General features: G+C 35.2%; 2 protein-coding genes across 5 annotated transcripts; both read right to left on the bottom strand.

The window, feature by feature from the left end:
• Positions 1-3,304: 3,304 nt before the first annotated feature.
• Positions 3,305-12,734, bottom strand: LOC107631114 (protein CELLULOSE SYNTHASE INTERACTIVE 1). 3 transcript variants are annotated; one of them, XM_016334448.3, is made up of 8 exons: positions 12,596-12,734; positions 11,885-12,040; positions 11,267-11,340; positions 8,003-11,060; positions 4,912-7,456; positions 4,202-4,656; positions 3,857-3,973; positions 3,305-3,748 (listed from the first exon to the last, which is right to left on the bottom strand). In XM_016334448.3, exons 2-8 carry the CDS (start codon positions 11,885-11,887, stop codon positions 3,566-3,568), a joined length of 6,435 nt encoding a protein of 2,144 aa, XP_016189934.1. In that variant the 5' UTR covers positions 11,888-12,040; positions 12,596-12,734; the 3' UTR covers positions 3,305-3,565. The 3 variants fall into 3 exon arrangements, with proteins under 3 accessions (XP_016189934.1, XP_016189933.1, XP_016189932.1); XM_016334447.3 differs by having other exon boundaries at positions 11,885-12,053; positions 12,300-12,605; XM_016334446.3 differs by having other exon boundaries at positions 12,300-12,605.
• A 3,270-nt stretch (positions 12,735-16,004) lies between these two features.
• LOC107633675 (MICOS complex subunit) lies at positions 16,005-22,711 on the bottom strand. 2 transcript variants are annotated; one of them, XM_088508840.1, is made up of 12 exons: positions 22,351-22,711; positions 22,160-22,223; positions 20,747-21,436; positions 20,422-20,526; positions 20,169-20,321; positions 19,946-20,023; positions 18,213-18,305; positions 17,908-18,027; positions 17,453-17,530; positions 17,120-17,299; positions 16,659-16,760; positions 16,005-16,518 (listed from the first exon to the last, which is right to left on the bottom strand). In XM_088508840.1, exons 1-12 carry the CDS (start codon positions 22,359-22,361, stop codon positions 16,285-16,287), a joined length of 1,908 nt encoding a protein of 635 aa, XP_088364966.1. In that variant the 5' UTR covers positions 22,362-22,711; the 3' UTR covers positions 16,005-16,284. The 2 variants fall into 2 exon arrangements, with proteins under 2 accessions (XP_088364966.1, XP_088364965.1); XM_088508839.1 differs by having other exon boundaries at positions 20,747-21,439; positions 22,351-22,629.
• Between the last annotated feature and the right edge of the window lie 1,003 nt (positions 22,712-23,714).

The raw sequence follows: 23,714 nt of genomic DNA, 5'->3' as shown, positions 1-23,714 counted from the left end.
TTTACATGTGGAGTACTTCTTTCACAATTTACATTTACGTGTTCCTCTTTTTCAAATTGTTATTCCACATGTGCAGTATTACTTCCGCAATTTACTTAGAATGGATTATCATTCTTTGACCATGTCTTATTCTCTTTGTTGTAGAAGGATTTGCAGTGGTAATGACAGACCGAAAGAGTTAATACCCAAAATTGCTAGATGAAAATCAACCAATCACTATTTAGTAAAATGTTTTAAAAAAATTAAAACAAAAAACTTTTATCTATTATTATTCAATTGAAACATCAAGTACTAATTAAATGCAATAAACATACATTAAAAGTGTCATAATAATAATAATTATAAAAAATTTCAGTTACAAATATTCAAATTCTACAACTTATACATATTAAGACTCTTACTACTCTTCATTTCTTAATCTCTTATACTAATTGTAAAAAATTTCTTAAATTTAATATAACATTTTTATATGTTTTTTATTCTCATTCATTTATTTTTTTATTATTTACATACAAAAAAACCGCAAGAAAAGACAAAGTGTAGCCATTAATGCAAATCAAAAAATAAAAAAAAATATAATTTTATATAATTCTAATATAAATAATCTGTCTTTTTTAAAAATAAATAAATTCAAAATTTATTTATAATATATTCTCTAAAATATTTTTAATATAACATTTATTAAAATATATTATATAATATAAATAATTTAGCTCTTCGCGCATTGCGCGGGTCTCACTCTAGTTTTATATACATTATTAGTATAATCACTGATTTGATTTACATTCTAGTTTTGAAATATTAATCTAATCCTATTTGGGGATAGATAAGGGTAGGGATGGAAGATTGATCTATTGTTTTAACAAAAGCTAGCATAATAAGGGGACTTCAGTTTCTAATATATTTTATTAAATGTAATTTTACACCATTAAAAATATTATTAATGACCAATTAATGATTATAAAATACAAAAGTTGATGGACCTAGCATTTCTCTAAAGCAAATTTGATTTAAATAACTTCACCATCCTGCATGGCCCTTTTTATATAACATCAACACTATAGAAAGCTCTCACTTTTGGAAAAAGTAGGGTGCAAAGAGAAAGCAAAGCAAGGGTAAAAACAAACTAGAGGCGAAAAAAAAAGCACCATCAAAAGCATAGTAGGTGAGAAATGAAAGAGAAATATCCATCACAATACCAAAATATCTATACGCATGTAAGCTTGGTATTTTGTGATAACATCACTTATTCCAAACTTAAATTAATAAGTAGAAATATATTAACAATTATATATCTAATATATTCTTTTACAAAATAATTAAAACATCAACTGTATGTGCATATATAAGTTTATTTATTTTTGGTTTGCTTTGAATTTTAAATTTTTTAATTATAAAAAATTTAATACCATATAATAAAATTAAGTATTTTAAAAATTTAAACTAAATAAAATACATAAATAATTATATATTTAACCGTCTAAATTATTATCAAAAGCAATAATATTAATAATTAGAGGTAGATTGTTCAGATCCTGTGTGACATAGGCTTTATATAACATTTCATCAACCATCATATATATATATGAAGTAAGAACTTAAAATCTCGTACTACATCATTTGGTGCATCACCATATGATCATATTACATTATTGTGATTACGATTTGCATCATTTTGCAACGAACCATCAAAATAATTTGAACTTTGATGCAAAGTGTGAAATCACAAACAAAATGTTCCAAAAAATGATGAAAAGCTAGTTCATTCACCTTCTTTCATCACTTCTTAATTAATTAGCTAACTCCATACTCCCAGGTGAGGATATAAGAGGAAGAATAAGTACATACAACCACCTCATTATCAACATGGAAGTTCAAACTTCTAGAATTTTGTTTAATTTGTGCACACGAGTGGCACATGATTATGGATTTATGTCTATTAAACGTAGGAAAAAGCTGCATGAATATATTTTTCATTGTGAGTGCTTTGGTTCCTTTTGGATTGTAGATTGATTCTTTTTTGTTTATGAAAAGGAGACACTTTAATTTAGGAAATGGGGAGGGAAGGTGGCGTAAGAACACCTCTCTAGTCCTTTTTCATCATTCCCATTGCAAGCCACTTATACAACTTTTTAAGCTTCTTTCTTGTTCTGCTTCTTAATTCTTCATCACTTTTGTATGCTAAGACCTTTATTTTAACAAGCTATCTTAATGAAACTAATTTGATTGCTTCCCGAATTTCAACATTAAACATACAGATAATTTTAAATTACACATAATCTATTCAATTTCCATGTCATTTTTTTAATGCACCAATATAATGGACGACAGTGGAGAGGACGTGCATGATTGTTTTATGGAAAAATCATACTGATGCGCATAAACTCCAGTTTCTTTATTAAGTATATATAATAGCGAATACATTTTAATGTCACTTTAATAATTTATTTTGATTTAATATCTGTCACTCTCACATGTTTCAATGTCTCATTGTACTATATATCTTAAAAGTAATAATAGAATAAATTAAAATTGCTACTAATTAATGAACGAGTTTTTATGAACTGTTCATTTTGTAATGATAGAGAGAGAATAACCCAAAATTATTTTATTTAATTTAACATTTATAATTTTATACATATAATATTTATAATTATATAATTATTACTTCTAATATTACTCAATTATTCTAAAATAAATAATAAATACAAAATGAAATAAACAGGAATTAAGAAATACAAAATAAAATAATATTAAATTACTTTGAACTAATTGTCTTTCAAATATTTTTTATACCTTGCTAAAAATTAAATTAGTACATGGCAGCCTTAATTTATTATGTATGCTGTCTTCTCTTGGTGTTGAGAAAGAAAAATACCTTGACAATGCGCAACTCAATCAAGTTGGCTGCATGGTTATTTTTATTTTGTTGTAAACCAGTTGTGTCCACCAGTGAATAAGTTTGTTATTGAAAAGCCAATTAAATACATAAAAACTTGAGCTGGCACGCAATATTCAGCAAGATTAGGTGAGCGTATAATGCAATGAAATATTGGTTATGACAGAGACATAATAAACTCATAATTGGGCTATTACTGTTGCGATTAACATTTGTCCTTGACTATGCATAATGGCGTATGTCAATCATGTGTTTGCCTCTTATGATGCCTCCTTCAACTCCAAGAAATCAAATAACACGTTGGATTGCTAGTGTAAATTAGTATATTTATAGATAGATAGATGGCAAGATAGATTTATAATAAATATGAAATAAGACGTTGTACTTGTAAGGTAAGGCACCAAGAATCACAAAACAGACTCGGTATTTTTTCTTTTAAGCTTACAAATAACAACACACAAAGAATCAGACAAGAAAAGCCGAAGTAGGCCTTGATCTTGGTCCCACTGTTGTTTATCCTGAAAAACGAAGGATCAGCTTACAAAAGAATATTCTGACAAAAGTGAACTATAGCCCAAAAATAATAAAATACAAAGTGCTATATACACATGAAAAAATACAAAAATTTCTTCCCCAGCAAGTATGTAATGTTCCTAATCTTCCAATTTACTCAGCAGCTGCAGCAGCAGCTTCAGCAGCATTAACAATGGGCTTGTTAGACCACTGAAATTCTATTTCTAGATTCCTTGGGGGCCCACTTTTACTTTGAGGCAATAGAGCATACTCTCCAGCTACTGCTCCAAGCATTACCACACGATCAATTTGTATTGTTACTTTTCCAAATTTACTCTGTCACCAAATCCAGATCAAGATAGTATAGTTAAGACTTAGTTGAATATATTATCATTACTCATTACACTGCATTTAAATTAGTATAATGTTTTTGCACTCATTTACCTTTCCCACTTTGCTCTTGTTTTTGCATGAAATGTGAAGCTTCTGGCCTTTTGGAGGACTCTCAAAGGACCATGAAAAGCTCTCATCCCATTCTGGATTAGGGCCAGTTGACACCACCTGCTCAAGACATCATCATTGGATGTTAGTAATTTTATCATGACAAGCTTATACAGAAACCACATGAAGTTCCATCTGGAAGATCATTCACAAATTTCATATACATCATTTCAAATCAATCTGGAACTTTTAAGTAGCTCTAGATAGAATGCCATAGCTTGTTAAATTTGTGTACATTTGACATAGAGAGACAGCCCTGAAGATAGTAAATAACATAAAAATTATTACCTTTGTTTGCCTGGGTGGGGTGTTTCCCAATGTAAGTTTACAGTAGACACTTGGGTTTCCGACGGACTGCTTCATATTGTTACCACGCTTGATGATCACCACCAATGTCCCCGGCAAACACTGCAACAGAAATTCTGCCTTCTCCTGAAACCGAGGTGGGCCGGACTGGATCAAGTACTGCAGGAATGGAATAGCATCGGCAGCTGCAATTGACTGAGCTCTTGAGACTTCGGCAGGGCATGCCGACCAAGCTTGTCGTAGTAAAAAAAGTGCATCCAAAGCAGCCTCCTGACAAGCCTCTGAGCCTGTCTTTAAGGATGTAACCAGATGGGGGATGCTAAGTGTTGCTGGTTCAGTTGCTCTCAGTCGTGGGAAGTTGCTGAAGAGAGAATTTAAGGCTTTCAAGTACTCCTCATTCACGGTACCAGAGGCCCATAAATCTTTTTCAATAGCAGCTGCAAGAACATTAAACTCAACATGTTACCACATGAAATCAAGAGAGAAACAAAGGCAGAAGGGAAAGGTGTCCTTGTTTGGATGGTAAAAGCCTAAAAAATGTTCAAAGAATTATCAACTTCATGAGTAAAACCAGGATATTCTATTTGCAGATTTCAAAACTACATTCCTTGAAAAGAAAAGAAAAAAGGTGGTTGTAAGGTGCTCAATTGGCTAAATAGTGAACATTTCTTGAAAAGGAAAGTCATTATTACCAGTTATTGCTCTGACTGTTTCACTGGAAGCATACTCTTGAATTGTATTATTTGAGAAGAGAAGTTTAATGAACATTGCAGCCTGAATGGATGTATCTGGCTCACTTGAACTTATCAGATCCAATACAACCTGAACACCACCAGCCTCTGCAACAGCTCTCCTATTCGATCGACTATACATCACAAGATTTTGCAAAGCACAGATGGCCACAACTTTCATTTCTTCTGTCGGTTGTTCTTCGAGAACATTCACTAAAGCACGACATGCAGAAACTGCATCAGCTGTTCGAGCAAGACCTTCATTCTGAAACAGATCCCCAAGAGCTAAAGTTGCCAATAACCTTGCCTGTTGTGCTTGAGTTTGTGGATCCAAAAGGTACTGGGATAATGGTACAATGGCTGATTTAGTGACTTTTGTTTCTCGGATCTTTACATTGTTCAGCAATACTTCTAAGAGTCTAGCAGCAGTTTCCTCACACTGATGAGACCTTAGGAGCTCCAAGAGTGCCTCTATGGCACCACTTTCAGCCATAGCTACTGCACTAGTTCCATCATCACTTTCCAACACCAGCAGAGCATTTAATGCACCAATAACTGTGCTCTCTGAGCCAGACCGCAGCAACCTTACCAACACAGCAATAGGCACTTCCAAGTAGAATTCAGAACTAAATTGCAGAATACACGACAAAACTGAGGCAGAAGACTCCCATAAGGCATGCGGAATGGAAGGATCGGCCTGCAATATTACTTTGGAAATTTCAACAACGCCACCCTCTTTGGCAATTTCATTTGGCCATGTTAGAGCAATACTAACTAGAGCCTTTACAGCTCTCTGCTGCAATATGTGTATACCAGAACTAAGAACTCGTATAAGGGGACCAATTACTTGCTGTGTCACTGGATCCTTCTGAAGGTGTTCTTCTACAAGTAGATGCGAAAGAAGCTCAGCAGCCAGCTGTTGCACTGCTGGTATTGGAGAATCGAGCAAGGGGATAAGTGGTTCAATAACTTGGCGAGAACTCAATGTATGGTCTGCACGACACTGTGGATGTTCCAAGATATTAACCAATACCTGCAATGTGCTATGCAGACCTTCGGGCATAAATTCTTGTCTTGTCAGCAACATAAACAAGGGTTCAACCACTTTGGCAGCAGATTGTCCTTTAGCTATGGTAGCATTATTGGTCAATATACGCAACAATTCTGCAAACGCTGCACATAGATAATCAGGTGCTTCGTGTACGATGCTAAGTATGCTTTCAACCACTCCAGCTTTCACCATTTCCATTTTACAAGCAGGCCTGTCTTTTCCTAACTTGACTAGAGCTCTGGAAATGGCCTCATGTAGTAAATAGTTCCGACCATACAGTAGGCCGACAAGAGGAACAACTGCACCATGTGCAGCAACTAGTTCAGCCAGTTGCTCATCATCTACAAGCCTATCCAATGCCCGAACAACTGAAAGCTGAGCAGGACTAAACTCAGTTACAAGGAGAGAGACTAGTGGTTCGACACAGCGGGCAGAAGCCATTGTGGATCGAATCCTTGTGTTTCCAAAAAGTGCACAACATAATTCAGCAGCATCCCCCTTGAGTTCCACCGAACAATCCGATGAAAGGATCCTGCAAAGAACATCCACTGCATTCATCTCAACATCTGCAACAGCAAGTGCTTTTGATGGGTTTTCATTCAGTAACCGAACCAATGCAGCAATTGCAGCATGCTGCTCTCTCTCTGTACCAGTACTAAGAATCTCCACCAAAGGTTGAACAGCTTGTCGAGCCATCTCTGCATTTCTAATGTGATCAGCAGTGAATAAACTTTCCAAGGCTTTTGCAGCACTTAACCTGGCAGCTCTTCCTCCTAGCCGTAGGACAGCAACGAGTTGAGCAACAGCACCGAATGCTGACTCATGTTTTCGTATATCAGCAGTGCTAAACAGAATTCCTAGTAGATCTGTAGCAGCTTCTTCAGTTGCATCTTGTGGACTTAGTGAAAGATACTTCGTAAGTGCTTCTAAGGCTCCAGCCTCTACCATTATAAGCTTATTGGATGGGCAATCTCTACCAAGATGAATCAAAAGCCCGAGTGCTAAAAATGGGGCTCCTGGGCGATCTGGAATTGGTTTGAGCAGATCAACAAGGGCAGGCATTGCCTTCCGAGAAGTGGCACCAACTCTTATATCATCAACTCTAAACAACCTCTCAAGAGCAACTTGATCAGGATAACGCACCAACAAAAATTCTTCTGACAATTCCAGAAGATCATGAATATCAGTATCAGCACTGCCAAGCAAGGAGATAAGTCCACCAGCTGCACCAGAATTTGCTACAGACAGAAGCGTTCCCCTGCTACCGTTACAGACAAGGCTAGCTATTGCTTGTGCAGCAAAATATTTGTTTGCCAATTCTTCTGACTTCAATAAACTGGCAAGTGCTGGTACAGATTTTATGGTTGCATGTGTGCGTATGATATCTCTATCTTGAAATAATATTGCTAACAACAAAGCACAAATCCACATGCTGCTATCTTCTTTGTAGTCAATCTGCAGTTTCACCATAATGAAGCAGATAGAGGTTATTATACAGAAACAATCAATTAATAATTTAATTAAAAGTAAAAAATAATAATGACAGGGCTATAGGTCACACTTTCAGTTCAATTTAATTATTCGGCAAAATTTCAAGATCTTACTTTGTTTCGATTACGACAAAAGTTCATGCAAACAGTTACAGTGCTATATTATAACTAGGAACTTTCTTAATATACACTGAGATCACTGTCTCTTGAAATAGCATGTTTCAAAAATATAAATATGATTATCAGATGCATATTTGTAAACTATGTGCAATTCAAGTGACAGTGAGCATATGTAATGTCTATATTAAAGGGATGTACTGTGGAGATTTTGAAACTTAATGCAAGTTCTATAGGACTTGATATTTTGAGGATTGATGTTAATTTTGGAGCGCAGAAAAGAAGCTTCAAGGGAGGGGAGGTGCAGGGTTTAAAGCATAATTTGTAAATTACAATCTTATTATGATCAGAATCTGATTGGCTGAAACTAGTGTAGAATAAAGCACTTAAATACCTGGGAATATTGTGAGAAACAATTTGAGATCCTGTCAGTTAGAACATCAATTGCTCCAGCCTCCATTATGATACTTCTACTTTTTTCATCATGACAAGCAAGAATAGATAATAACCATATAGCTAAGTCAGCACCAGATATAATGGCCGTGCCAGTGTTTGATTCACCACCATTGGCCTCTTCTTGTGTACTCCTGCATATGCTGATTAGCTCCTTCTTGTCATCACCTTGATTACCCAGAGAAGGCTCTGCAGAAATAAGAATATCAACTAGAGATTGAATAAGATTAGCACACAAGTTTGATGAATTGAGATCCTCCATAAGTCTCTGATGATTTGCTTTTGCTGCAGAAATTAGAAGTGCAGCTCCCCCAATTTTGACCTTCACATTTGTGGAACTACTTATTCTCCTAGCTATTGAAGATATACATCCAGATGCAGTAACAACATTGTCACCTAAAACAATAGGTAGATCCTTGCATAATCGAGACAATATCTCAATAGCTTTATCCTGCAACATTGGTGCTGAATCAACAATAGATAAGACTATTGGACTTATGCTCTTTGGGAATTCAGCCAAAACTGCACAAGCCGATTTGTTCTGTGTGCTGGACTCTTCTGACCTGGACAGAATGGCAAGAGCTTCTAGAGCCTCTGATGTGGCAACAGATCCACTAATAGCAGAATCTAAGAAAGAAACTAATGCAAGAACAGTGCCAGCACGATTTACGCAATCGGTTACGTCAGAATCAACTTTCCGGGAATGTAAGAGGCGAGCAATTGCTGCAGCTGCATGGGCTTTTCCAGAGATTGTACCTTCACGTAATACTTTGGTGGCAGGCAAGATAACTTCTTCTGTAACAGCTTTTTCTGCAATTTCACTATCCAAAATAATGTTTGCCACAGCACATGTTGCCATCTCTGCAACTTCCAAAACTGAAGAGTTAGCGAGTGCAACTAAGCGGGATAATGCAGCTCTAGCAATAGCAGCTACATCCCTGTTTTCTTTGATGGATAGAAATATTGAAGCCAGGCAGTGTGAGGACTCCATCAGGATACTTTCAGATTCAACATTAATCAATTTCAGGGCTGAACTAAGAGCTTTAACAGCAATGCTACTTTCACGAATGTCTTTCCTTGATTCAAAAATTCCTGCCAGAGCTGATGCTGACTTTGCCTGAGTTTCTTCCTTGGTAGAGCTCAGTAATGCTATCATGGTATCAAATGCATCACTAGGAGCACTACCTTCACGTAGAATGTCACTAAGAGGCGCAACAGAAAGCATACTTCTCAAAGCATCCAGAATATAGATCTTAGATTCAGGCTGATCACTAGTCAATAATGCTGTAAGCTGACTGATAGTCGTAGTATCAGATTTATGAATTAAATGATTTAATGTCTTTGCTGCAATATCCTTCCCATTTGGGCTTCCATTCTTCAATAGCCACAACAAAGCAGGAACAGCATCAGCACTTTCGACACATGCTCGTATGTCTTCACTGTGGTTGCACAAGTTCTTAAGGATGGTTGCTGAGTCTTCCTTTGCTTTTGCAGATCCTGTCTCTAGAATTTGAACAAGTGGAGGTATACCGCCAGCAGCAGTAATGGCCCATTTACTTTCATCATTTTCATTAGTTAGAAGGCAAAGCAAGGCAACTGCACATTCTTGCTGCTGTTCTGATGAAAGCCCAAGAAGAGATATCAATAGTTGAATTCCTTCACGGCCTTGAATTGCACGCCATAGACTGGCTTCACCATTGCACAAGGTCAAGAGAGCTTTTGTGAGCTCATCTTGCACTTCATTGGAAGCCATTGTTATCAAACCAACAAGCAAATGTTTTGCACCAGAATTCGCAAGTTTAAGCGAGAGTATGGGATTTCCATACAAACTAGCAAGAGCTTCAATGGTCCGTTCCTGAACAAGGAATGGCAAGCGAGGTTTAAACTGTTTGAGTAATGTTTGTTCAACCACTGAAGGATCTGATGCTCTAGTAGATTCTGCCTTGTTATCATATATCATGAGAGCTGAAGCTAATGCTCCTAATGTGTCAGCAACCTGGCTAGGTGTGGTGCATGAGTCAAGGCTTTGACCAAGACTAGATATGACAAAAGACAAACCACCAGATATGTTTGCTAGAGCACACATTGCATTCTCCTGTAATGCTTGAGCGCACTCACCTTGCATGAACTCTTTGGAAGGAGCTATTGTTGCATTGATTAATGCAGGAATACCATTAGCATTTGCTATCTCTCTTCTTGCTTCTTTGCACTGGGAAGATAGAGACTTAAGAGCACCAGCTGCTTCAGCCCTGACAGAGTCATCATTACCAGGGCCTAATAGTTTGAGGAGTTGTTTTGTCACGTCTGCTGATAACACCTTTGAGCATGCAGATGCATCCTCCATCATAACAGAAGCAAGCAAAAAGCACACATTAGCTAAGGTGCCAGGCTGTCCTGTTGCCAGTAACTTGACTAATATGTCCACTCCTCCAGCTTGCATGGTTGCACCCCAGAATCCCTCGGTATTGCTGGCGAGATTTTTCAATGCTCCAGTCAATAAACTTTCGACTACATTTGCTGATTTCAAGCCCTTCTGCAGCTGCTGCCAGAGCACTGGTACAACACCTTCAGTTGAAAATATTTTCGAACCAACATGATCTTTCACACCATCTTGAGAGACAGCATAAATAGTCTTGGCAGCAGCAATTTGCCCTTCTGTGGAACTAGATTTTAGAAGACCAAGCAACGGAGGAATGCATCCTCCAAGCAAGACTTTCACCCTCAGCTCATTTTCTTTACAAAGGGAGCCCAGGACAGTTGCTGCCTGTATCTTTACATTCAATGAACCCGACCGAAGAAGGGAAACAAGTACTGGAACTGCTTGAGAGTGAGATCCAACAGCACTAAAAGCATTTTCTCGCATCTCTATAAGCTCCAATAACTGCCTTAAGGAATACTCTTTCTCGTGCGCAGAAGATGAGCTCTGGCGCAGTTGTTCAATGCACTGGGCAACGCTGGCTAATGTTCCATCTGGATCCTCCATGCTGCTGGTTCGATCCCTGCAAGTGCAACCAGTTAAGAATGTGCAACACCAAGGTTCTCAGACAAATTTGAAGTTCCTTAGTCCATAAAGAATCAATTCAGAAGATGTTAATTCAGATATATATACTAGAAAGTTGTCAGCATCCTAAAGGATAAAAAGTAAGTACACTTGGAATGTGAAAGCAAAACTAACGCAAGAGACATATTTGACATTGTAACCAACCTCAATCCCATCTTTAGAACAGAATGTGGAGTTGGGGGCTCTGAATCTTGAACCCTTCCGTCACCATTTCGTTCCTGCAATTTAAAGTGACAGCAGAGAATATCAAATTTATATCTGCATGTCTCTCAGTGCTTTGATTGATCAAATTGACTTGCTAGCTGTATTGACACGACTAAATAAACACTAATATCAGGAACAATATAGAATCCTAGGCTTTTGTTTCTTCTCCCTATTCATAATGCCAAGGCACAGTGTAAAATTCAGTAATAAGCTCGATTATATTAACAAGAAAATGTAAAATTTCGGAATATATAAACAAATGAAATAATTTCTTCTTGATCTTTAATCACTTAGGATGGGATCTTATTGAAGCACAACAGATGGAAATCTGATAGGAAGTAAAATCATACAGCATTATGACATGTTGGCAAAGAACCACACAACAATATAAAGGTTATTTGCACCGTTAAACAGAACTATCTATGATAAATACTTGACCAGTAGACCCTTCTAGCTATAATAACTACTATTATTGTGTAGGAGTATGATGAATTCATGATATGAATCTGATAGCTGAAGGCACAAACATGGAGAAAACATGAAAATTATTGGAAGTACCATATCATTTGAACCATGGGAACTGCCATTGCTGGCAGGAACCCTCCAAGTCACTGTGGTCGCCAGCTTGACTTCAATTCAGTATCACTGCCAATCAGATCAGCCCCAGATCTGCACTGGAGACACACTCAGAACCTCATTCAAATCCCCCAGCAGCTGAAAAGAGAACCTACCATCAAATTAAAGCTTCAACAAAGTCATGGGCAGAATATAGATCACAGATACAACCGTGAATTATAACACTACATAAGCAAAGCAATAATGCAATTATGCAACACTGAAGGAAGCTCATAAATCTGACAAATTTAGACCCAAATTGGACAAGTCATGCAGAAAATGATGGGAGATCAACAACCCCAGATGAAAAGTAAAATGCTTTATAGAATGTTAGTGGATGAGAGATCAAAGAGCTTACAAGGAAATGCACGAATGGTGGGAAGATGAGTGCATGAAAGTGAGTGAGAGAAGAAACTGAGGAATGGTATTGGGAATTGGGAAACTGAAAGAGATGAGGGGGGTATAATGGGGATGATGTTGATGCAACTATCAAATTCTAATGTATGGGGTTTCGTAGAATAGAAGGGAACATCAAAAGCAAAAAATAAATAAAGAGAAGATGCAACAACACACTTTGCTAGCAACAAGAATAACAAATATTATTACTCAAGCTTTTTAAAAAATAAAAATGGTGTTGTTTTGTTTGGGTCTTACGTTTTGCTTTGATTTTCTTTTTTCATGGAACCGTGAGTAAAAGAAAGAGAGTAGCGGTTGTTTTTGGTGCTGCCGTGATTGGACATCATCCGCATCCACCGACAAGTACCAACAGCAAGACTCTTACCACTTGACAGCTACATTCATTAACCGTAAAACTGCCAACTAAATATCCATTAACACAACACAACTTGCACATCAAAATAATAGTTACACAAAAAATGAATTAAAAGAGTATAATTGTAGCGTCATAATGTTTGTCAGGGAATTTCTTTCAAGTTTGAAAGTTAATAACGAGTCGCTTCCCTCTTATATAACGTTGATGGTTTATTTATTTAACAATGTTATACATGATTTTAAACAATTCCCATAAAATCTTAAACTAACGATTAATAACAACAACAACGGTTTACAAAAAAAGACAAATAATTAACTGGAACCAAACTCTAATAATGCATCACATGGGTTTCCTAAATAAACATGGAAATTGTTCAGTAAAATGAAGGGCCATTTCCCCAAAAATGTAAAATAAACATGTTAGTGTATTAATAGCCGTTCCGTTAAATTGACAATAACAGAGTGCGACTGTTGATCACAACAAAACAGTACTACATTAGTATTAGTATAGTAGTAGTTATATTTAAGGCTAGAAATGAGTGGAGCTGAGTCGATTATTTGAATTAGACTAAGCTTAAGTTCGACTCACGAAAATTAAGTTTGGCTTACGGTTCGACTCATTAATAATTGAGCATATTTTATAAGTTCAAGCTCGATTCCACAAAAGCTCACAAAATGACTCAATCTTACAAGTTGGCTCAAATAATAAAAATATAATCTATAATTCTATATCAATAAATTATAATTTATATATATTAAAAAATATTAAAAAAATCAAATTTATATATTATTAATCTATCGATTATAAATTTTTTATTTATATTTTACATTAAAATTATATATAAAAATAATAATAAAATTTTAAATAATTAAAAATAATAATATATATATAATTATATTACTATTATATATATATATATATTAAATTATTAATACGCATATTTTATATATATTTAATCTATATTATTATATATATATAATTGAGTCACCTCATAAATTAATAAATTAAATTTATTTAAATTTAAATTTGTTTTATTTAATTTATGAACTTAATTTTAAGTTTAAATAATCTAATTTTAAACTCAAATTTAATTCATTAACTTATAAATTTAGTTTATTAAATTATTAACGAATTAAATTTAGACTGATTTATAAATTCACTTGACTTACTTCAAACACTAATTATATTATAGTACCTACACAACTACAATTGATAGCATAAAAAATGTTCTCATTATTAGTTGCGAGAGTTAGACAAATGTGAGGTTGAAAAGGTATTATTAATTTATTAATTATTATTTGGACCAGCTAGAATAGCAACTGGCAAAAAATGAGGTTGGAATTGGATATCAATATAATATGCAATCAAATCAAGGGGCAAGTAACGAGTCATGTTATTTGTAGCTGTGCCCCTTTTATGATCGGGACTCTACACCGCATCAGTATAAGGTGGATTTAATCTTAATTTTATTTGTTGTTAAAATTTTTATATAAATTAAATTTTATTTTATTTATAGATTAAAAATATTTTAACGTTAATTTTATCTATTTTTAATTTCTGGGTATTTGATTTTATTTGTAGATTATTAAAAAGATATAATATTATTATATAATTTAATAATAATTTAAAATAAAATTAATTTTTATGTAAAAAAATATATATTAAATTATTATTTAATAATTTTTTAATGATTAAAAATTTTTTATATTTAGCGAGAGATTTTTAGTTTAAAATTTACTTGAAATATATTTTATATAAATATATAATATATAGATATATAGGTTTTGGGTTGGTCAGGTATAATTGAGACTCAACTCGCACCTTATCTGACCCATACAAAAATTATACCTGCACCCGTATTCTACCACTGCAAAACTCGTACCTTATCTGATCCGTACAAAAATTATACCTGCACCCGTATTCTATGCACCCGTATTCTACCACTGCAAATCGAATTGACAATCTTACCTGACTGGATTAGAATAAACTGGATACCTGCAGATAAAATGTGCATATTATCAAAAATTAAAATTTAATCCGCACCATATTTGACCTGTATGAGAATCATACTCACATCCTACTCTATTTGTTATGGATCAAATTGACAACTCTACCTAATTGAATTGGGTCTGATTGGATATCTACAAGTAAATTGCATGTTGCTATCCCTACATCAGCATCCATATCAGCTTCCTAATACAGCTTTAATTCATAATAAGTTAACCTCAATAGTAGGATTTACCGTTACACAAGGAACATCTTCTCCTTTCACTAATCCTATATTTCATTCACTTTCTTTCTTTAATTCACTACCTACGGTTTTCTACTCAAATAAACTATTCCATAGAGAAGTTGATATGCTACCAATCATGATTGAGATTGTAGACACGTTAGTCGTTACTCTTGTCGTTTGAGGGGCTAATAATACAATAATCGTGTTCACGTTCTATCATTTGCACAATAAAACTTTTTTGGGCCGTGCAGGTCATGTGACGATGAAATTAACTTGCTTACACTGATTCTTATAAATAAGATAATCACATGCTTTGTTTGAATAAAATGCAATCGTTTTTTAATACATGCGAGTTTTTGGCCATCTTTTGGACTTACACAATTAATCAGAGGGCATATATAAAAGTTCGAAAAAATAATAGTTTGAATAATTAAGCTGAATCTAGTATTGCACACTATCAGCCGAAAACAGTACTTTTCATTCCTCTATTATTATTATTTAGCCCAAATAAATAAGGCTATGAAATACAAAAATGAAAATCTCGTTAGCTGAAATAATAAATAAACAACTTAAATTAGTGGAGTGAACTAGTGTTGAGAATTTCAATCTCTTGTGCATAGAGTAACTACTTAGTTTATTGGATTAAGAGATACCATTGAAAAAAAATTAGAAATTTCTTAGTAACAGTAAACAAACTTAGCATTGAATACTGGTAATGTAAAATAAAGGAACGATTTTGGGACACAGGTTTAGACTGGCACGATCAAATCTGGTTATGTAATGATAACAAATATGTTTTCTTAAACTCTGCTTTCAAGGAAAAATACAAAACGCTGTATAAAAATTATACTTTCATTTCATTCGGATAGCTTGACAACAATGATATTGATACCTTGTGAGTTGTGACATAAGTGGAATTCAGCTATTATATACACCACTCGTTAACTCGTGCATTGGATTCAATATGTAACTGAAGGAATAGCTGACTAGCCAACTAGGTATTATCACTCTAGAAATCATTGAGAAGAATGCATGAAATTCAAATCAAGATACACATATTTGGCATCCAACCTTGTCCTGGTAGCCTGAGGTATATTATTAAAATTTCCATGTGACCAATGCAAGATTTCTGTCATTTTGGGGTAAGGAAACGGAAATTATACAGACTGAAATTGGGGCTACAAATTTCAGCAGCTATGGAACATAAACAAGAATGTTATCCCTTTGGGTCAACAATTCAGGAACCTCCCGGTGGCATCCTCGAACTATGTATAAACTCACTCTGCAGACTTGGGTACTAAATCAACATGGCATATGTAAATATTCAAAAATTGAGAACTATGTAAAGCTAATAGAATTAGCATAGGATTGAAGGAAAACAACAGCTTGCTCAGAAATAGCCCTGTTTCTTGCTTGCCTCACCCAACCTTCAACAACTTCTGCAGCTTGGGTGCCTCTTACACTCTCTTCTAGTAATTCGGCTGCTTCAACAAGTTTTCCTTCAGCCAAGTAATTCTCAACTTTATTAATCACAGATTCAATCCCTTCGCCAGATTGGTCAGCTTCCTTAACCTGAATATAAACCAGTGCCAAAAAGAAATAAAACTAGTGAATTATCAGAAGGCAAAACAAAAATTTTGTCCAAATAGTCAACTGACCCACAACCATTTTCACATGAAGCACAGCTTTAAATATGTCAGTTATCTACATACCTTCAACCAAGATGCCATATGTGCCAAAGAATGGGCCAATATACCACCACCTCCTGGTGGGAAGAAGCTGAAGTGTCGTAATGTCCCTTTTAAGGAATCAAACTGCAACAGAATAGGCACAATATCTAAGGCATCCAAAATTATGTGTTTTCTTTCAGAATTCACATGGTAACAGACAAATGCAGTTCATATAATTACACTGTTCAATAATTCAAGAACTTTCTTTGTACTCAATCCTAGTAGTGTTTTGTATAAATGCTGAATGTCAAATCCACATATGACATAAGCATATAGAGTATTAAACTTTCAGCAGATCATCTCAAGTAAAAGATATGCAAGGTCCAAAATAATAACTACTATAAAATATTAAAGAAGAAGAATAATCAACGAAAGAAAAAAATAACAAATTTCATATAATACAAGTGATCAAAGAAAAGCCAACAAGAGGAAACACAACTTGCCTTCTGCTTTAACTGCAGTGGTGTTTCTGTGCCATTGTTTCGAGTCTCTTCTGGAAGGGATGATAGCACTAAATTCAAAATTGAATCTTTATCCGTGTCTTCAAGAGAAGACTGCAACGATGCTATTTCTGTCTGAATTGGCAATCCTTTGGAAAGTGCATCTTCCAGTGCAAGAGCTCCCTGCAGGATTCATGCACAATCAAAGAAATGGCGAAAAGCTGATGAACAGAATGCAAAATAAATAAATAGAACATAAACAAATATTTAGCCATTAAATTCCTTTATACTAAATATAGTAGATAGAATCAGAATGAGAAAACTGGGAAAACTTACCAATGCAAAATGCTGAGCAGCATGACTTTGACGAGCTTCTTCAGATCGAGCATAAAATGCCATACATAAGGCATTGATCTAGAGAATTGGAGTGCAAGAAATTTCTAATCTAGTCAGATTTCATATATGTTTAGTGAAAGAACCTACCATGTAAATGACCAGGCAGCATTGATTTGCAAAGAATGGTGAAAAATAGATTATGAACTGTTTTAAATAGGCATAAAACGGCTTTAGCCGCAACTTGATGTCACTTTACATGTTACACTAATTTCTGGAATTTGATGACAGAACTTACTCCAGAAAATTTTAATCGAACTTATAAGAAGCTATATGGCTATTATTTTTCCATGAGCCTCCACACGAGTTCATATCCGCTTCATAAATTAATTGAAGTAAATTCTTAAAAAGTTTAACTTATTTAAATCTAGTTTCCTTAACTTAAAAAGAAGGCTCACATTAATATTTGCTTCAGCCATTCTTTCAATTTGGGCTGCCTTCTCTTTTGCTATGGCTGCATTTAACTCTGCCTTAGACAATTCCTGAGCTTTATTCAGCTTGATTTCTGTTTCAACTTCCTGCAATTTCCAAAGACAAACTTGAGTTTAGATTTTAAGTTTTTAACAAATATCATCTAGTTTATAAGAATAATAATAAGAGTAAAAAGATAGTAGAAAGAGAGAAAAGGAAAAGGGGAAGGGGGGGGGGGGGGGGGAGACAGTACTTATACAGTTATATTACCAACAAAAGTCTAAATGTGTACCTTCTGTTCAAGTTCTGTCTTCAGTTTTTCCTCCATCTTTTCTTGAAGTGACTTCATAGCAAGGACCGCTTTTGCTCTTTCTCTTTTTAGCTCCTGCAAATAAATAAATAAATAAATAATAGTCATTGTTATTAATTTAAAACGAGAAAAGAAAAGAACAGAGGAAAGATAATGACTTGGGGCCAATCTAGATATCACCACTCATGAACTTTTCTTAACTTTTTTGGAAGTCAAAAGTTGGAATTTTAACTTTTGTACCATTTGACTATATAGCTTATACATTAAAGAGTCATTTGTTGTGCTCTGAGATGTTACAGATATTCTAACTTATCTTACTGCTCAAAATGCACATTTTAAAGCACTAAAAAGAAACGAGTAAATGGTCAAATTTGTCCTGAAAGATCACTCGTTCTCCAAATTGATCCCCGAAATATTTTTTTAATCAAATTTATCTTTCAAAGATTTTAAGTTAGTCACATTAGTCCTTCTGCCACTTCCCTTGCTAATAGCGTCAAAATTTGCTAATGTGACACCACACTAACCACAACACACACTTGGCTAACGCAATAAGTTTATGCAATTAGATCAAATCAACTCCAAATTGAGGGGACCTTGAGGCATTGAAATCCCTCAATTTGGAATTGATTTGATCGAATTTCATAAACTTATTATGTTAACAGCCAATTAGAACAGTCAGATGTATATTGTGGTGTTATTTAACGTACCATATCAAAATAACAAAACAAACCTGACAAAATGAAGAGTCGAATTTGATTCCAATCATTACTATGAGAATATGGATCCACCTTTTAATGCCTTTTTGCAAGAAAAGTACTTTTAATATTTTACCTTTCATTATATTTTTATAAAAGAAAAAATATTTGTGCAGCTTGTTTGAATAAGCTTATAAACCAAATAGCTGAAAGCCTAGAAGTGACTTTCCTTCTGTGTTTTTTCTTAAAAAGTACTATTATTAGACCTGCCATACTATTGAGTCAAACCCAGGATAGCATGGTATTGCTTAAATTGTCATAGGGTAAAGTATTATTTTGGTCTCCAATGTTTTGGCCAAATCCTAATTTTGGTCCCTAACGTTTCAATCGTTTTATTTCAGTCCCAAAATGTTTCAGACGTCCTATTTCAATCCCAAAAATTTCCAAACGAGTTCAATGTTGTCCCATCATTAAATTTGATATGAACAATTAGTGTATTGAAGAGACAAGAAAGTAAATCAACCCACCAATGATAATCAACGTAAAAGCTTTTCCTTTGATTTTGAAGCATTGATGATTAGGATTTAGGGTTTATTTACAAGAAGGAAATCGAGAAGAGAAAATGTTATAAAAAGGTTTTGGTAATGCTTTTCTGATACGGAAGAAGATATGAGTAAACAATAACATTAATGTCCACATCACTCACTGTTAATTATTCGTGTCAAATTTAATGGTAGGACAACATTGAATCCGTTTAAAACTTTTTGGGATAGAAATAGGACATTTGAAACGTTAGGGACTAAATTAGGATTTGACCCAAACATTGGGGACCAAAATAGTACTTTACCCAATTGTCATATTCACAAACAAGACTAAGTAAATGTGTTGAATAAAAAGTGCATACATCGAAACAAACACTTAATCCATTATACATGACTGTTGACTAGCTCTTGTTTAGGAAACTTGGGGCAGGCTTACTCATTCCAACCCATGGACTAGAGAAGAGAAAAACGTGTTCACCTTGTCCAACAATGCAGCCTCTTCAGCAAGCATAAGTTCCCTGGCAGCTGCCTCTTTCAACTTCTTTTCATATTTTTCCTAACAAGAACAGCATGATATGCAGAAGTTAATATAAAAAAGTTCATCATCATACTAAACAATAAAAAGCAAAAGACACAAATACAGGGAAGATTTCAGAGATTAGACAGTAAGTCATAGAAATGATCCATGATATAGCCCAAACCTTCAACACTTTCTTCTCTTCATTAAAAACATGTGAATCTAAGTCAGCCTGCCTTTTTTCCGCAGCATGAATGGCTTGTATGAAATCAAGAATCAGTTTCCCATCCTCAGAAATATATCCACCTTGCAATCCCTTTGTCGCACCATTAAGTGCCTGGTATGTAAACACATTATCTTTAACCCATGCGCCATATCAAAAAATAAATATAGCACCCAGAAAAGGGGGGAAAATCTAAATGTGAGATTTAAATTACCTCTTTTTCTACAGAAAAATGGCCGTAAGTATGGTTTCTTCCATTCCTTAAATGATATTCCTCAAGGAGACCAGGTTGATGTTCCCTATCTTTATCCAATGCATTCTATAATAGAGTAATAAAGGAAAGATGTTTTAAAAGCAATGTTGATGTCAATATTCATTTAAGGAAACAAGGAAAATCCTTGGGTAATGTTAGCTGTTAACTGAATCATTTCATAGGCACACATTATACTCTCATAGTGAAACTGTGATTATTACTAAGAAGGCTGTAGTTTTTATAGTGATTAAACCTCAATATTAAGCTACGGAAAAGTCATAAGTACCTCTCTTCTCTCCTCCACTTCTTGTTGTTTTGGTTGAATGTTTGTCATCCCATTTTCATCCAGAGCTGTACTAGTCTGTGTGGATGTGGATGTGTGTTGTATTCCCTGTTCCAATCTAGGGGCAGTAACAGTATCTGTGCTTCTTATGCCAAAACTCCCTTCAGATTGCACTACAGATGCTTTACTTTGATCATCAGATGTTAGATTGCCTTGAGGATGTTCAGGCCACAGGTTTTCTTTGGTAGGAGCAGTAACATCTACGGCTATATCGGATTTGTCTTGCTCTTGAATTGGCTTATCACCTTTATCTTCTTTCGCATTTTCTAGCTGTGGAAAATGATTATCAACCTTCTGCTCTGCATGCTCTGACACAAGATTTTCATTGTTAGATGTCTCCCTATGAGGTGAAATGAACTGGTCCACTGAAGGTTGTACATTTTGTGAGTCTCCATTGGTATCGTTGATCTGAGCTTCCTCATGAGCACCAAGCTGCTCTATTTTAAGATATTTATCTAAATAACCAGTTTGGTAAGCTGCTAGAAAAGCAGCACCTAAAGCAACAGTTCCAATGAGAAACTTTGATGGAGAACCACTAGACTCTGGTGGTTTGCCTGTAGAGCCAGGAGCAGGGGCAGGATCTGGTTTAGATGCAGTTGATAATTTCTTTTGTGATGATAGATGTGAAGGTATCTGCTGAATTAAATGAAGAGATTTTTGAAGATAAATTAGGAAAATAATATAATAAACATGGTTTAAATGTTCTTTTTGCTTCAAGTACAGATATAGTTAAGGATCCTCTATTACCCCAGAAACCATCAAACGAAAACATCCTAAGAGTACCCTAAAAGCTACCTGACTGAGCCTTAGACCCCAGCCTATCGCAGTATCGCTTCCAAACCCCTCATCATACTTAATGAGCTTTCAACTATCCTAATTTCTACCTGTAACCAATTCCACATTTTACAAATTTGAGAAATCCTAATCGCTCCAATGTCTAGCATTAGACGGTTCATGTAATATTTTTCAAGTTACATTTGGTGGTGGCTGACTGTGTGTTAAGCATGGACAATAAAATAAATAGGAAATAAGGATGATATTAAAAATTATTTGGTCCTGTTGAATGTAGTTAAAGTAGAAGTAATGAGAATATGACATACTTATGAAAGTGAATTAGCATGTTTATTGACCAAATGTTTTTCTTAAGTTAATAATCAATCCATGATCCAATGCCTGTTCTAGGTAAATTATTATAAGTGTAAGACCCAATGGTTGAAAATTAAAATCCAAAATGACAAGACTACTAGCATATGGGACAGAACCAACCAATTCCAGTGCCCAAATTATAAAAACATATATATGAAACTGAATTCCAAGAATGGCATCGAAAATAAAGCTTGAACAGAACACAGGCACCTGATTTGCAACATATCTAGGGCTCCTTCTGAGCGTTTGGCGAGAAGATATTTCCAAAAGCGACCTGCAACTCGCACGAGACAATGCATTCAAGGTTGAAACCACGGCCAATGAAATCAAAAGAGCGGGTAAGAAAGAAATACAAAAACAAGAATAAAAATGGTGAGTTCGTTGGATTTGAAGAGGCGTACCTCCGCAACATGGCAGTGAGGCGTGGGTGGCTCTGAGAGGATTGAAAACGAGAATGCGCCCCAGGTATACGAGGAAATGACTGAACCAGATTAGAGGAGCTGGGTTAGATGAGTCTGGAAAGGGCGTTGAATTGGAGATCGATAAGAGTGTGTTTGTGGATTGATTGATTGATTGGCGATTGCCGTGTTCCTCTACTACTGCAGTCTGCTGTCGATTCTTACTGCAACCGGAATAGGAATACAACACAATTTTGCAGTTTTCCCCCAAACTTTTCAGGTGCTTATTATGTGATTTTAATAGAGCTAAGTCTCAGAGTGGTCCCTGAAGTTACACTCGCGTTTTCTAGTAGTCCCTAAAATTATTAATTATCCAAATTGGTACCTGAAGTTAAACGCCGGAACTCAGTGTTGTCCTTCCGGCACATTTCCTCCAGGTGGCGTCATCGGAAAGCTGATGTGGCTAATTTGGTGACACGCGGGCAAGGCTAACGGCTAGCTGAGGTGGAAGAACGAATTTTATTGACTCAATTTGGTCCCTAATTCGAAGTTTAAAATCCCTAATTCCCAAATCTGAAGATCAACCTCCAGTGCCCTTCTCTTCTCTTCTGGTCTCTTCCGTTGGTTTCTCTGCAGCATCTTGATACCCAGACGACAATGGCTAGCGCGAGCAATGCTGCTGGAAGTTCGAACAACCCACGATCGTTTGGAAGCATCATGAGAAGAATGAACAGGAATAGGGATTCGCGTTTGCCAGAATGGTGCAGATGCGGTTTGAGACCAGTGCTGCGATGGTCAATGACGGATTCTAATCCAGGGAGACCCTTCGTGGGTTGTCCAAACTACAATGTAAGTGGTTGTTGTTGTTGTTGTTTGCTGTAATTTTGGATATAAATTTGGTTGATTCTTTTACCTTGGTGCAGACTGTAGGCAAGAAGTGGTGTGGTTTGTTTATGTGGATTGATAAAATTCTTGAAGAAGATGTGATCACATGTGATGGTAGAGCAAGCCCTTCAATTGACAATGAAGAATGGAAGATGAAGTTTGCTTGGAAACTTGGAAGATTAGAGTCTGAAGTTAGGGTTCTAAAAGTGGGTGGAGTTTTGGTGTTTGTATTTATGCTGCTGGTTACAGTAGCTATTCTTATCTTAAAGTTAGATAGGCAGTTTGGCCAATTGTATCTGGGAAGAAACACATGAATTATGCATGTTGTTGCTGTAGTTGTACCTGTTAGTTTGTTTAAAAGAAATAAAAATTAAAGTGATTGAGACTAGTGTGCTTGCATATGTTGTCAATAAAATAGGAGTTTATAGTGTTTGGAAAGCATCTTAATTGCATATGAGAGTGCAAAATAAAACCAAAAATCT

The sequence above is a fragment of the Arachis ipaensis genome, chromosome B3 (genome assembly GCF_059453495.1).
Source record: "Arachis ipaensis isolate K30076 ecotype BB chromosome B3, ASM5945349v1, whole genome shotgun sequence".
NCBI classification, from domain to species: domain Eukaryota; kingdom Viridiplantae; phylum Streptophyta; class Magnoliopsida; order Fabales; family Fabaceae; genus Arachis; species Arachis ipaensis.
This window is presented reverse-complemented; position numbering and strand designations above follow the sequence as displayed.

Bases quoted from the DNA above. Each gene is read 5' to 3' on its own strand.
- LOC107631114 (XM_016334448.3), bottom strand. The intron at 11,061-11,266 runs GTTGGTTACAAT...TTGCACTTGCAG, and splicing joins GTTCTAAAGATGGGATTGAG to GGATCGAACCAGCAGCATGG. The intron at 4,657-4,911 runs GTAATAATGACT...ATGTTCTTGCAG, and splicing joins AACAGTCAGAGCAATAACTG to CTGCTATTGAAAAAGATTTA.
- LOC107633675 (XM_088508839.1), bottom strand. The intron at 18,306-19,945 runs GTGAACACGTTT...ATTTATTTGCAG, and splicing joins AGGCTGCATTGTTGGACAAG to GAGCTAAAAAGAGAAAGAGC. The intron at 17,531-17,907 runs GTGAGCCTTCTT...CCAATTCTCTAG, and splicing joins TGGCTGAAGCAAATATTAAT to ATCAATGCCTTATGTATGGC.